This window comes from Phodopus roborovskii, unplaced genomic scaffold (assembly GCF_943737965.1).
Source record: "Phodopus roborovskii unplaced genomic scaffold, PHOROB, whole genome shotgun sequence".
Taxonomy (NCBI): Eukaryota; Metazoa; Chordata; class Mammalia; order Rodentia; family Cricetidae; genus Phodopus; species Phodopus roborovskii.
This window is the reverse complement of record NW_026126433.1, coordinates 44,620,795-44,635,347: the sequence shown is the minus strand read 5'-3', so window position 1 is coordinate 44,635,347 and position 14,553 is coordinate 44,620,795. Positions and strand designations below refer to the sequence as shown.

The following is a 14,553-nucleotide window of genomic DNA, read 5'->3' as shown; positions in this document are numbered from 1 at the left end:
TTCTGCTGGTTTTTGATAAACTGCTTTAAATGTTAATATTGGTCCTTCCAGCCAAAAATTCACTTGCTGCTTTCAGAAGAGTATTTACCTTCCAGAGAGCCAAATGACTATTCCAAAAATCATTTGGGTACAATAAATATTAACACTTACCTGAGGCACCATTTCAAACAAACAAAGAGAAATAAAGGGCATGCCTTCAAATCACTTCCATTTGGAAGTACAATTGCTGAGAGAATGTGGAAAATGGGGCTTTGGTTTTGGTGAAAGCCTTGGGATCTGAGATCCCAGGAGACCAATACAAAATGGCTAGGGATCTCAGTGTGATCCCACTGCCCTGTGAATACCACTGCCCTGTGAATATGATATATTTATTCCTGAGCCTAGTCCCCAAATAGTCCCTCATGTGGGGTTGCTATCCCTTGAATTTAGAAGTACTGCAAGTAAACAAATATCATGGAAATAAACGAGAACATGACTGAACACAATTAATACCAATATCTGCGTTCAGTTCTCTGGCCCAGAACCCACCTCACACAACTTCTGCAGCAATTCAAGTTTGCGACGGATTGAACAAATGCTCTCTGAAAACGTTGACTGGAAGAGGATGCAAAAGACTCTCTCTGAGAAGTTGGGGATTAGTGACAGCTCATAGAGGAACCTAGGCAGACAAAGGCAAGGAGGCAGAGAAAGTGTAAACCACCCAAACAGTGATGCTTCCTTTATAACAAACACGCACTCAGGTCCCATCACTTGCCATTTTGAGAAGCCCACTGGCAGCCTTGATTGCCCTCCCAGGTTCCTAGACACACTTACTGTTCAGGTTTGTCAAGAGACTTGGCATTTTCCTTGTCTTTGGAAGATCGACTGTGCTTTTCAATTTTTTCCAATTCATCTGACTGTGCTCTCTGGAAAAACAAAAGCCAAGTGGGTGGTTTTTTTTGTTTTGTTTTGTTTTGTTTTAATCGCTTCAAGGGTTTTCTTTAGATAATGATGATTGCAATGCAGCAGAATTCTCTCTATTTTAATTTCTTAGCATCTGTTTGTGTTAAAACTTGACTTAATATGTGAGGCATTTTAAAGTGTAAATATGCATAATAAAATCCAGATCGTGCTTAAATCCCTCACATAATTCTATTGGCTATTAGGGATCTGAAAGATATTTATTAATTAAAGCATAAAATAATAATTTTCATTAATTTGTCTATTTATATTACTTTCTAGAAAGTCACAATTTTGTTTAAACATAATCGCTCTCATTCAGATCTCAAACGAGTTAAATTTGGAAGTAATTTGATGTTAAATGTCCTTAAAAATATTTAACTATTGCAATGATTGCATATTGCTTTTGTTGTACTTGAAGAAAAGAAAGGTGCAATTAAGCCATTAAAACCTGGAACAAAAATAAAAGATTTTCATGTTTGTGTTGAAAGTGATTTTTTGATACAAAAAATAGCTCCAGCTATATTTTGCTTTTGTCTCCTTCTACTCCTTATAATTGTAAGCTACAGATTTTGTTATTTTGTTTCTTCATTGGAGAGAATCATCCTCATTTTTAACACACATAAAGTATTTACAGATTCCATGAAGCACACACTTATTTCTTCTTAAAGAACATTGGTATTAGTTTTATTTGTACTCAGATATAATTTTACACATTACAAAGATGTGTAAATGAACCCTGCTTGCATCTTCTACATGTATCCCAGAGTCATATATATGGCCATGTGTTGAGTTAGGAAGGCAGTCCTCAGAACTTAAAACCCCTTCAATACTGTAGTTTGTTAGAAAGGATGTATAAGACTGAGTAAAGAGATCCCCAGAGAAGGTGCAGGCAACATCCATGATATGTAAATTAACTGGTTATTCAGAAATGAAGGTTTTCAGTTGATAGGCATAATGATCTAACCTCAAAATGAAACATCTTCAGCTGATGACAGGTCAGCCAAAGAGGGAAGTTGACACAAAGAATCTACTTTTTTCTTTGGGATGTCATGTATCAGAAGGGTCTGATAAGAGAGGTAGATTCTCTCATAGGCTTATGAAGAAGTTAAATTCTTTGCAGAATTTCAGGTTGTATGTGACTTCCACACTTCCCTGGCTTATAAGGAACTTATAAAAGATACTTAGAGGAATAAAGACCAATGATGTGGGGCTAGAGAGATGGCTTAGTGGTTAAGAGTGGGACTAGCTCTTGCAGAGGACCCAAGTTTGACTCCTAATATCCACACAAGGCAGCTCATGCCTACTTTTAACTCCAACTACAGGGAGGAATCTCACAGTTTTAGCCTCTGTAGGCATTTGCATTCACATGCTTGCACATGTATGCTCGCTCATACACACACACACACACACACACACACACACACACACACACACTTGAAAGTAAGTCTCAAAAAATCATTCATTTGATTTATTCTCAATTATGTAAAAATGTCAGTCCCAGAACTATCATCATGTTTCTTGTTTCTTGAAGCCATATTATAAAATGTCCCTTTATAAAAAAAAAAAAAAAAAAAAAAAAAAAAAAAAGGCAGATTCACCCTACTGGCATGAGAGACCAAAGTAATACATGTAATAAGAATATTAAAAAGGCAAGGATTGTGAGAGGCAAACTTAGATACAGTTTTCTAATCTCATTATCTCATTATCCTTCCTTTTTTTTTTTTTTTGTGAAAGCTATCTTTATTTGGAGCTGTGGTGTGTCACACAAGGTATTCTTTTGTCCTACCTGCTTTACTTGTAGATGTTCACTCAGTGGTTCATCTCTGTGAGTCATTGATCTGGTTCAAGACCTCTATTTTCTAGTATGCCATCATCACTAGGCCCTATCTGAATCTCCTCTCTGATATCCCCTAGCTGTCCCAAGTCAAGGAGATCCTGCAGGTATAGTTCCTCCGAACTAGTCCCTTCATATGCTCATGTAGGTCACAGATGGGGTAGATGTTAGGGTAGGTCAACCCAAGGCCCTGGATGTGGGCCTGAGTGGTAGTTAAGCTGGTCAGACCTGGCTACTGGGCCCATCACCTTCACGTGAGGTTTGGAGCTAGCTCTATAAGCTGACCCACAGCCTCATCTTTTGGGGGCATTTTCTCAAAGCAAGGGTCCCTCCTCATAGGTGACTTTAGCTTATGTCAAGTTGACATAAATCTAGTCAGCACAGAGAGAGAGAAGGTTGGAAACACAAGAATATGAAAGAAACACTGAAGGCATGATAGGTAAATAATGGCATTTATTTATCATCCTAGTAGTATTGTGAAGGCCCTTAAGAAGTCAAATAATTTCTAAAATAAGATACTTGTGCATGCCTGAAATGGAATCAGTTCTGTCAAGTGCACAAATAAGTAGATACAAAAAGAGGACTATACCCGCCCACAGTATGTGTGAATTAAGTCATCTATACCCTCACCTAGTGCAACTCTGTTGAGAGCTTTTTTGTATACCATATAGAAATGTGTGAAAGTACAGGAATACGGTCTAAAATACACAAGATTTGTCCAACAACATTACTCTAATAAGTCATGTTGTGCTCTTTTTAATAATATCTAATTGTTCCTGGCCCATCATCCTGAATGTCTTCTTGCAAAACATGAAGGATAAATAAATGTCTGGTGTTTTTATACCTACGGAGGTCTCAAATTCTTACCCTTATCTTCAATCATACAAATTATCTAAAACTATGACTGAAATCTGTACCACAACCCAAACTTGGATGTTTTGGGGTTTTTTGGCACTCCAGTGCCCTTTTTTTTTTTTTTTTTTTTTTTTTTTTTTTTTTGTAGCCCACCCATTCATGGTAATCACAGATACTGTGGATTGGAAGAAAAGGAGGAGTTTGGAAAAAAAGAGGATTTATTTATATAAAGGTATATTATTTACCAGGCATTACACTAGACAAGGGAAACACACACACACACACACACATATACACACATACACACAATTTTCATAGTGTTCAAGGTATCTCAAATGGTGTTCCAGAGGACACAGATTTATACTCCTAAAATCCTTGGACTATATATGCTGTTTTGATTTTGAAAACTCGTGGTCCTAAATATAAATAGTCTTAGCAGTTATGTTGGTTCGGATTATTTAATTTCATTATTCATATCTGTTAAATACAGCACAAAACAGATATGTATGTGAGAGTAGAGAGAATGAGTACCCAGAATCAATTAGTACCCCAAAGATATAAATAGCCTAAGGGATATACAGTAGAAATAAAAGGTCAGGCAAAACTTCTCTAAATTCTTTTGTTCAGATTCTTTCCAATTGCATGACGCTTCTATATTAATTTTTTTGCTCCTCTTCTCAAAGACCAACATCTAGTATTTATAAATATTCTGGATAATCTTGTATTTATTTACATTACATCTTTCTCATGAATTTAATACCATGCCTTCTTTGAATTTCTCAATCTCTGGTACCATGCATCTCCTTTATTAATTATTCCTAACAATGACATGATATGTATCTTTTGTCTGTATTTTTATTCTAACCAATATTTTTGCTCCATGTAGGCAATACCTTTCTTAACTTTTTTTTTTAATCAACACCTCTAAAATCAAACCCCTTTTCCTTCTCCCCAAGCCTTCAATGATCCTTATTCCAAAACCTGAAACAATGGACAATGGTCCTTCCCAGAGTGCTGGGAGGTCATCTAGATGTTTCTAAACTTTACTTCTATACGTAATAAATCAAGGAGTCTCACATGCACCTACTTCTATTGCCATCATCCTGGTCCTAACTAGCATAATCTCTCAACTCACTGTTTCAATATCCTGCCTTCTTAGTACTTGTGCAACCACCTCTGTCTCTCTCACACTGAAAGATGTTTTTTGTTTGAGTGTTAGTGATGCATATAAGATAATGCATGCCCTATTCAAAAGTCTTTGATGGTTATCCATCATTCCTATATAATGTAGACCTTAGCATTCTTACAAAGTCAATACTGTCATCTCATTATTTACCTCTTGCTATCTATATTCCATTCTTTTTTTTTCTATATTCCATTCTTAATAGCTTCCTCCTTGTTCCTCAAATAGATTGGGTTCTTATACCACCAATGCTGCTCCCCATACTCAAAATGTCCCCTACACTTCTCACTCTCCACATCTACACACACTTGCTTCAGGTTCAATCTTTATAGTTTGGGGAGACCTTTCTAAATCCCTACCATATGGTGACTACACACACACACACACACACACACACACACACACACACACACACTAAATCTTCCCTGTAGAAATGAACTTATCCCCAGGAGCACATATCATAATGTTAAAAGAACATTCAAGGTCTGAAGTCTACACTAGGAAATTAGATCTATAATATGAATATAATTGCTTATTTTGTTCATCAATGTATTAATAGCTCAGCACACATGCCAAAGCAAAGCTTGTATTTGATAAATATCTGGGGGAAGATTAAATTATATTGCTCTCAAGTTTCCTAATTTATTTTTACTGTCTTATTTTGCTTTCAATTTAACCATTCCTTTCTGTAATAGAAAATATTAGTATCAGAAGTTGAAAGAGTAGGGTACAGTTACAGGGGTGTTAGGCTTAAAGCAATGGGCATCAACACATCTATAACAATAATGATCATGGACAATAATCTGATTTTATATTGGATGATGGCAGGAGGAAGTATGCCTTTCTCAGGAAAATGAGATATTCTATAGAAACAGCCCTTCAAACTAATCATTTCCTCCACTCCAGCAACAGCAGCCTTGCTCTTCTTGTAATTCTCATGCAAACCACCCCCTTTTTTTAAACTAACCCTTTCCTATAACCATATCTTCCAGTGCAGCACTAAAACTGTCTTCTTTCTGAACTAAACCTCATACTTAATTTCCCTACCAGTAAGCCCTCACCCATTCCTTCCCCTAGCATACTTTTCTTCCTCTTCTTTTCAAGCACAGTGGGGAAGACAGCCCAGGGTCCCTGAAGTTACGGGTCTCCTTGGACATTACAACCTGGTTCTGTGTTTCAGAACAATCTCAGAGCCCAGAAAACTCAAGTGTAAACAGTTCTATCATGATCAGATGCATTCAAAATGGAAGGTTGGCTGCTGTTTGGGGAAAATGAGGAAATACAACCATAGATATTATGTATACCATCTTGAGACTCATTGCATAAATGGTGAAAAAGTTAAGATGATCTTTTACAATAATTTTACCTAACTAACAAAACACTCAAGAAATCAAATTTCTTATTAAGTCAAAAGTCCTAGAAATTATAGGATACATTTTGTATTTTAACAGAAACACAGTAAAAACTATAGCCATTTTTGTATATACAATAGGGTCATTTTTTTGGGGGGGGGAGAAGGAAAAATTTTGACAGCTTCCCATTCTCTTTAGAATTATAGGTAAATGTTCAAGGGTGCTTTGACAGCCTCATTATGTCACTGTCCTGATCCACAAGGCCCCAGCCAGATGCACATTGATTCCATGCTTAAACGGAGGGCTTTCCTTTTATCTCCTGAGAAACAGTTTTGAGTTTGATTTGTAAGGATTACACTGTAACTAAATCTGATGCTCTACTAATGATCACATGGTCTAGACCAGCACTTATATAGACATTCAGGGTGAACTCAGCTCCAATGCAGGAAAGCTTTCATTTAAAAAAAAAAAAAAAAAAATGTTTTCAACAACTTCAGAGATACTGCATGCAAAACCCACATTAACTAAAATATAAGGGTGTCCCTGTCTGCATAATGGTCTGCCAACATCAAGACAGGTCCAAATCAGCCATAGATCTCTTCACCACTTTACAAAGGAGGCTCTTTTTTTTTTTTTTTTTTTTTTTTTTGCATATAGAGTATTTTTTATTTAATTTTATATAACAAAGTCCAATTAAATGAAAACAAACATTTATATACAATATTTGGGAATTTGGGCGTCGTTCTTTCCAAACTACTTCCTGCTGGTAAGGGGCGCTGTCTTGGGGGATTCGAAGAACTCCCCTTACACATGAGCATGACTGGGCCCAGACAAGAGCAGCTACAACACAAGATTTCAGACAAATTTGGAAGGCTATAAGACATACAGACAATTCCAGGAATTACACCAAGTACTTACTGTTTGTATGGGTTCCAGTTTTTTTCAAAATTCTATGAACATACATATTTAAAAAATATTTAAAAAAAAACACAACAAAGAGACCAGAGGTAATGTATTATTTCATCATAGAGTATACAGAAGATCCCCCCCCCCAACTTGGCAAGAGTCAATTCAAGAATTATTTGATGCTATCTTTTCTTCCAAAAGGAACTAGAGAAGCAATGCCAAGCCCTTTGCAGCCATGTGAGACAAAACCTATCTGGAGCTTGAAATATCCAGTTTGGTTTAGAATAAACTTCAGCTGGCTGTAGAACTATTCAGTTGCATCTCTGTATTTCTCTTTTGCTTATCACCATTTTGGTCGTGGTTCACTGGAGGAGCTTCTTCTGAGAGCTGCTCACTTGCATGTGTCTCTTTGCCCACATGGGTGATTCAGGAAAGACGGCCATATTGACAAAGGTACATTCTCACTGCCTTCATATACACACTCAGGAGTTCTATATAAGTCTTAAGTTGAAAGTTATAGTATATATGCAGGGGACCTGGTGCTGACTCATGTGGGCCATGTGAAATATATGAGGTTTGATGTTATCTTTCATTTTATAAATATTGAAATATATATGTAAATGACATTATTGATAAAATACCCTTTGCACGTTTAAATAGCTTTTTGGTCTCAGCACTTTGGAAGGAAAATAGGCATGTACATTATTGAAGATCCACTTAAGTTATCCTCTTGTACATTTCATATTCAAGAGAATATGGTGAGTATGTTACTGTTTGCTGACTTACATCTATTTTTTTTAATTTAGAAACAACCTTATTGTATATATCAATCCCAGTTCAATTTCCCTCCCATTCTCCCATGGCCCCCACTGGCCCCCTATCCCACTATCCATTCACTCCCAAAGGAGGATGAAGCCTTCTGTGGGGGATCATCAAAATCTGTCATATCATTTGGGGGAGGACCTAGGACCTCCTCCATATATCTAGGCTGAGAGAGTATACCTCCTTAGGGAATGGGCTTCCAAAGTCCATTTGTGTACTAGGGGTAAATACTGGCTCCACTGTCAGAGGTCCCATAGACTTCCCAGGCCTTCTAATTGACACCCACATTCAGAAGGCTTGATTAAAAGGTTAAATGCTGGTTCCCCAGTTTTACAACTAGTGTCCATGTGCTCCTACGTGGTCAGATCAGCTGTTTCTGTGGGTTTCTCCAGCATGGTCTTGACTCCTTTGCTCATTGCTCATCCTTCTTCTCTCTCTATAAATGGATTCCAGGAGTTCAGCTCTGTGTTTACCTGTGGGTGTCTGCTTCTGCTTCTATCAGTTACTGGATAAGGCTCTAGGATGGCATGTAATCAATCTGATAATAGAGGAAGGGCTTTTAAGGTAGCCTACCCACTATTGCTTAGATTCTTAGTTGGGGTCATCCTTATGGATCTCTGGACATTTCCACAGTGCCAGATTTATATCTGTTTTAATTGTTCGTCTCTCTCTCTCTCTCTCTCTCTCTCTCTCTCTCTCTCTCTCTCTCTCTCTCTCTTCCATTTATTATTTGTATGTGGGGTGAGTAGAAGTCAAAGAACAATTTGTAGGAATGAGTCCTATCTTTCTACCACATGGGATCCAGTGATCAAATTCAGGTTGTCAGCTTGGTGGCAGGTAGCCTTATCTACTAAGCCCTTTTGCCAGCCTACACCTCTTCTAATCTTAAAATCTTTCAGGATACTTTCATGGTTGTAATGATTAATCTTGGTTGTCCATTTGACAGAGTTTAGAATCACCTTGGAAACAAACCTCTATGGCTGTCTCTTGAAATGAAGTCTCCTAAGTGTTTAACTGAGATGGGAGGACTTGTCCTGAATGTGGGTGGTGGAATTCACTGGGCTGGAGTTGAGGACTGAACTAAAAAGAGGTCGTTAGTAGACTACTGGCGTGCAGCTTGACTTCCTGACTGTGGATATAATGTGACTGGCTGCCTCACAGTCTTCCCAACCATGATGGACTGTGCCTTCAAACCCGAATGAACTCCTTCTTAAGCAACTTTTGTCAAGTATTTTATCAAAGCAATAGAAAAGTAACCAATAAAAATCCTACAGATCTTCACATTACTGCTTTCAGATCTTGTTCTTGGAATACATAAAACCACTTAATATTTTTGAAATTTCAAGGGCTAATGTGCATTTGAAAGTGGCTATAATGTGCTACAGAAACTGAAAGTTATACATCTAATGGTTTGAATACTTGGGAGGAACCTCCAAATTTTGAACATTTAACTCTATGGTGTAAACATGACAGAAGACAAAATCAGAAATGAATATACATGAGATGCCATCTGGAACCACTCAACTTCCTAAGTAAGTCCAGTGAAGAAAAATGTACTAGCAGCTCTACATCTGATTAAGAGAGCTAATTATTTACTCCTTTAATAAATTTATTGCCCAATTAAATTTCAGCTGTTGTAATCATGAGCAATAAGCAAGGAAAGTTGATGACCATATCAAGCATCAGACGTCAAAGCCATCCACTGTTTCTTCTGTTCATGCGTAATGTAATTTCATCTCAGGATCTAGTTTCCGTGATAAGCAAGGTTCATAGCAGGTATTTAAAATAACCATCAGAAGTTATAATTCAGAGAAAGAACATTTTCCTAGCCTGTGTAGAGAGCTGTATTCCACTGCTGGCACTCCTTCCCATATATTCTGTTACCATTACAAAAATGAGAGGAAGAAAGAAAGAAAGAAAGAAAGAAAGAAAGAAAGAAAGAAAGAAAAAAGGGATAAAACAAAACCCTTTCTTTACATAACCATACTCAAGCCAAACCTGGAAGTTTTCTACATAAACCACAATGTTCCAATCTTAAGTACATCCATTTAACATCAGCAGAATAAAAGAATGTAAGGGTGGTCTAGCAGACATTTATGGCACCAGGTTGAAAAAAATTTATTATATCTGCAAGCCAACTGTACCATTTCATTAATGCTTGCCTGTCGTCATGGAAAATTACTGGGCAATGTTTAGTGTGTGTGTCAGAGAGTCTTTCCTCCTCAGAGTGCTGAATGGTTGAGTGTATATGTATGAGAGACACTTTCTGCATCCCACTGAGCTAAAAGGTTTGTTAATGCTGTCAAAGCAAGAAGCAAGAAGACGGTCGCAGAGAAATAGAACTTATATGAAAACAATGGCTGGTAGAGAGACGAGAACGTATAAACAATTCACCAGCACACTCGAAGATGTAAAATTCATGTTCACAGTGAGGGGGTAGTGTCATGAAGGGACCAAAGGACTGTGTAATAAAAAGAGACACAAACAAGCATTCCGTGTTATTGAACAAGGTTTACATTTAGAACTCAAACACGAGAAGAAATAGAAGTAAGGATCAAAGCTGGGATTAAGGCAGCACTAAAGGACTGCAGACATATTTATTGAGGACTACATCTCTGTCTACTTCTCTAAGGAATGAAGATGATCACAGTGATGTCTCTCTTTTTTTCTTCTCCCTTTTTTCCCCTCTAAGTTAGTGGAAACTTTGAATATCTTTTAATTTTGGTCAGTATGGACCAAAAAGAGGTCAGCAACTAGACTATTATTTTTCAGAAGAATGGGACTTAGGCCCAGGCAGAGTACATACATCCTACCCTGTTATGATCACTTTCCCACCAGCCTGGTCCCAGAGCCGCATCAGTCCCAAAATAACACCCAGAGACTCTATTAGTTATAAAGCTGTTGGCCAGTTACTAGCGTTTCTTATTGGCTAGCTCTGTCTTAAATAGTAACTCATTTCTATCGATCTAAGTGTTCCATGTGGTCTTACCTTACCAGAGAGAGCATCCAAACTTCTTTTCTCACGTCATACATCTTAACTCCTCTCAAGGCTTCTTTCTAATCAAGTGATAGCTGGGCTCACAGCTGTAGTTGGATATCATATTTACCCTCCTCCAACCACCACAGCCTTTATGATTTAAACTCTCTTTTGTTGGGGGATGGGACTTAAAAGTCTGGTTCAATCCAATCATATCTAAGCATTTACATTAGTAAATGAATTCTAGTTTGTACTACCTGTAGATATCCTAAGATTCCCATTTGCATGTGCATAGGTGAGAGAGATTCTAAGTATTGTTGCAAAAGCAAGCTCTGTACTGGATTTGTAGAATTGAAAAGTGACACTTGAATGTAAATGGCATATACCCTGAATCACTGCAAAGCTCACACGATGGTGCCTCCAACAAAGAAAGGGGAAATAATAACACCTCAAGAGCAAACATCAAGATGTGCAATGAGGTAACCAACTTTAAGTGGTTAATTTCTCTAGGGTCTTTGTAATTTGGGTTTTGGTTTTGGTTTTCAAGACAGGGTTTTTTTGTGTGTGTAGCCTTGACTATCCTGGAACTCACTCTATAGACCTGGCCAGCCTCATACACAAAGATTGGGTGAGTGGATATCCGAGAGAGGAGAAACGGCAATTCTGCTTTCTCCAGACTCTCCATCTTGACTCTCCTTACTACTTCCTATTTCCTCCTTGTCTCCTAGTCCCTATCTTCCTTTCCTATTGGCCAACAGTGCTTTATTCATTAACCAGTATGAGAAACATATACAGAATGACATCTCCCATCACAGGGGCAAGAAGAATTTTCTAAATGGACCTTCTTGACATACAAGGAAGATGCTGGTCTTCCGATGTAATAAGTAAGGTAAGCACTGGTAAAAAGTATAAGGCAAGTATGATGGTACAGACCTAGGCAGAGGCAGACAGATCTCTGGGAGTTTGAGATCAGCCCAGTCTACATAACAAGCTCTAGAACAGCAAGGGGTATAAAGGAGTTCCTGTCTCAGAAAACAAAACAAAGAAATGAAAGAGATATATGAGGCAAGAATCTAGGAGCTCAAGTGCATTCCCCTTAGGCTGACAGATTCTGCACCATGCTTTTGGATTCTGCTTTCTGGGACACTGATAATGCAGCCATAGACTGCTTTCTAAAGTGCAAAACAACCCTCAACTTCTAGGTAAGATGGTGGCTTGGAAATCTGACCTGAAACTCAGGAAAAGAAAACAAAGATTCCTCTGCAATAGACTGTGTCTGGGAATGAAGTCATTAAGACAGATGGGGGCCTCAGTAGGAAAGTGGGCAACAAAACTGAGAATCTGAGCCCTTGCAAACTCCAAGGAATCAGCACAGGAAGCTGGAGGTAAGTGCTGCTCGTCACATACCCTAGACAGCTACAGGACCCTCAAGGACAGTCCAGGGTGGAATGCACAGGTCCTAGGAAATTACCTTCCTCATAAACAGGAATCATGCAAAACATAGAGGCTATAGAGATCAATGGCTCCCAGCAGCCCCTTTCCCACTTGGGTCCTGCTAGAGAGCCAAAGGGATCTGAGAAGGTGCCTTTCAACTCAGAGCAGATGAGTCAAGAATTCACTCCATAAGTTAATGTTGCCATTAACATTCTTTTGCAGTGGGCACTAGTCAATGTAACTGGCCAAAGTACTGCCAATCCCTCCCTGCCCAAAGCTCAGGAAATGTCTTGGAAGAAGGAGTAGAAAGAGCCAGAAAGTGGTGATGTGTGCTGTGAAATGTGATCCTCTGGGATGTGACAAGACTATTGCAACCATGAACTCAGAGAAGCCAAGGTTTCCTGCATAAATCCTCCAGGAGATCACGCGACTCAACAGCCCAGCATGGGAGATGCAACACATGAGGCCCCATCCCTAGCCAAAGGGCTATTGGCAATTCATGGCTGCCAAGGGCTGTTCAAATAATTTTTCTTTGGGTGTGTAGTTTGCTTGTACTCTGATGGATGAACAACACCCAAGTACCACTCATTGGACCCAGAGTGTGTGTGTGTGTGTGTGTGTGTGTGTGTGTGTGTGAGAGAGAGAGAGAGAGAGAGAGAGAGAGAGAGAGAGAGAGAGAGAAAGAAAGGGGGAACAGAGAGAGAGAAACAGAGAGAGAGAAACAGAGAGAGGGAAAGCAAAATGAGGAGAGCAAAAGTGAACATGAAAAGTGTGTTGGCTTGGATATGATTAATACATGTTATGTATATATCTGATACTTCAAATAATAAAATTAAGAATTAATTTAAAAGCTCTAAAATTAGTCTGTGGACCATGTGATTGCTGTCACACTAGTATTCAAATTATGAGTATAGAAAGCTTATTTGTACATATAGTATATGTGTGTACATATACCACTGTTCACATATGTTACATGCATGTGAAGGCAAGAGGTTGATATTGAATGTCTTCCTTGATTGCTCTCCACCTTATATTTTGAGAGAGAGTTTCTCACTGAGCCTATAGCTTGCTAATGCTGCTAGACTGTTGGCTGGCTGGATGGCTGGAGCAGGTGAATTCCAGAGATTATCTTGTTTCTACCTCCCCAGGGCCAGGGTAATGGCCATGCACTGCTAAGACCAGCTTTTGATATGGATGCTACAAATGCAAACTCAAGTCCTAATGCTTCTATGGGAAGTACTTACTGACTGGGCCACCTCCTGAGCTCCAAAGCCTGGTATTCAAAAGCAAATAATATCCATCCAAAGGAATCTGTTCAGGCTGGTATGTCAAACACATACCATGAATGCTCACAGGCCTCCACTTGGCAACTGGTTTTGTTGCACTTACTGCATGTCAAGGACAGATAATGCTAAGGGAGAAAAAAATTGTCATAAGGTTGGAGTTGAGGAGGAGGATGATCAAGAGTACACAGGCTGGACAAGTGGGTAACTGCTGGTAGTGAATAGTAAGGAGGAACACAACAGTGAAAGCCCATTAGACATCTGACACGAGGAAACAGTCCCTGGGAAAGCAGGACTGGAGGGGAACAAAAGGTCCACTGGCCTTTCATCAGGAGGACAATGTCAGAAAGAGCTCTGCTCACTGCTGCTGTAGTATGAGAGTTGAAAGCCACCTGGAGGAACTGAGAGCATGCAGCCAGATGGTTGGAGGGTGGAGAGCTGATAACTGGTAAAGCAGCCAGAACTATATAGAACTAAAAACAAACATACTAACACAGCCAAAACTCAAACCAGCCAGCATCTCTGCTTGAACCCTTGAAAGAGAAGTAGAGGCACCCATATTTGCAAAGAGGAATTAGTAAGGGACTCTATGAATGAACAGAGACCGTGAAGGGTGCTCAGTGCTCTCAATAAAGGGACCCCTGGGAAGCCAACCATGCAACTCCAACCTAACAGTAACAGAAGGAGAAAAGCAAGTCTGAGCAACCAACACCATTCTCCAGTTACTGCTGCAGCAATGTTCATCAGCTTAGCTCATTTTCTAGGAATTCATGCAACATAGTTGGTTATTCAAAAATAAGCACAGTGATTTTATGATCTGGAGGGCTTTTTTTTTTTTATTAAGCCTATGAAATCAATCTTTGAGTGACTTAAAGTCAACAACTTTTTGTTTTTAATTCTGAAATTCACCTTCAACATATTTGTAGATAAAAGTGAACATGCTTTACAAGGATGCCACAAACCAA

General features: G+C 38.7%; 1 protein-coding gene across 1 annotated transcript in view; it reads right to left on the bottom strand.

The window, feature by feature from the left end:
- The window catches only part of Fmn2 (formin 2), a 282,857-nt gene that overhangs the window by 115,645 nt on the left and 152,659 nt on the right, over positions 1-14,553 (bottom strand). The window contains exons 9-10 of the mRNA XM_051186365.1: positions 814-905; positions 529-658 (exon numbers count right to left, since the gene is read on the bottom strand). Coding sequence (XP_051042322.1) covers positions 529-658; positions 814-905 — 222 coding nt within the window. The remainder of the gene's footprint in view (positions 1-528; positions 659-813; positions 906-14,553) is intronic.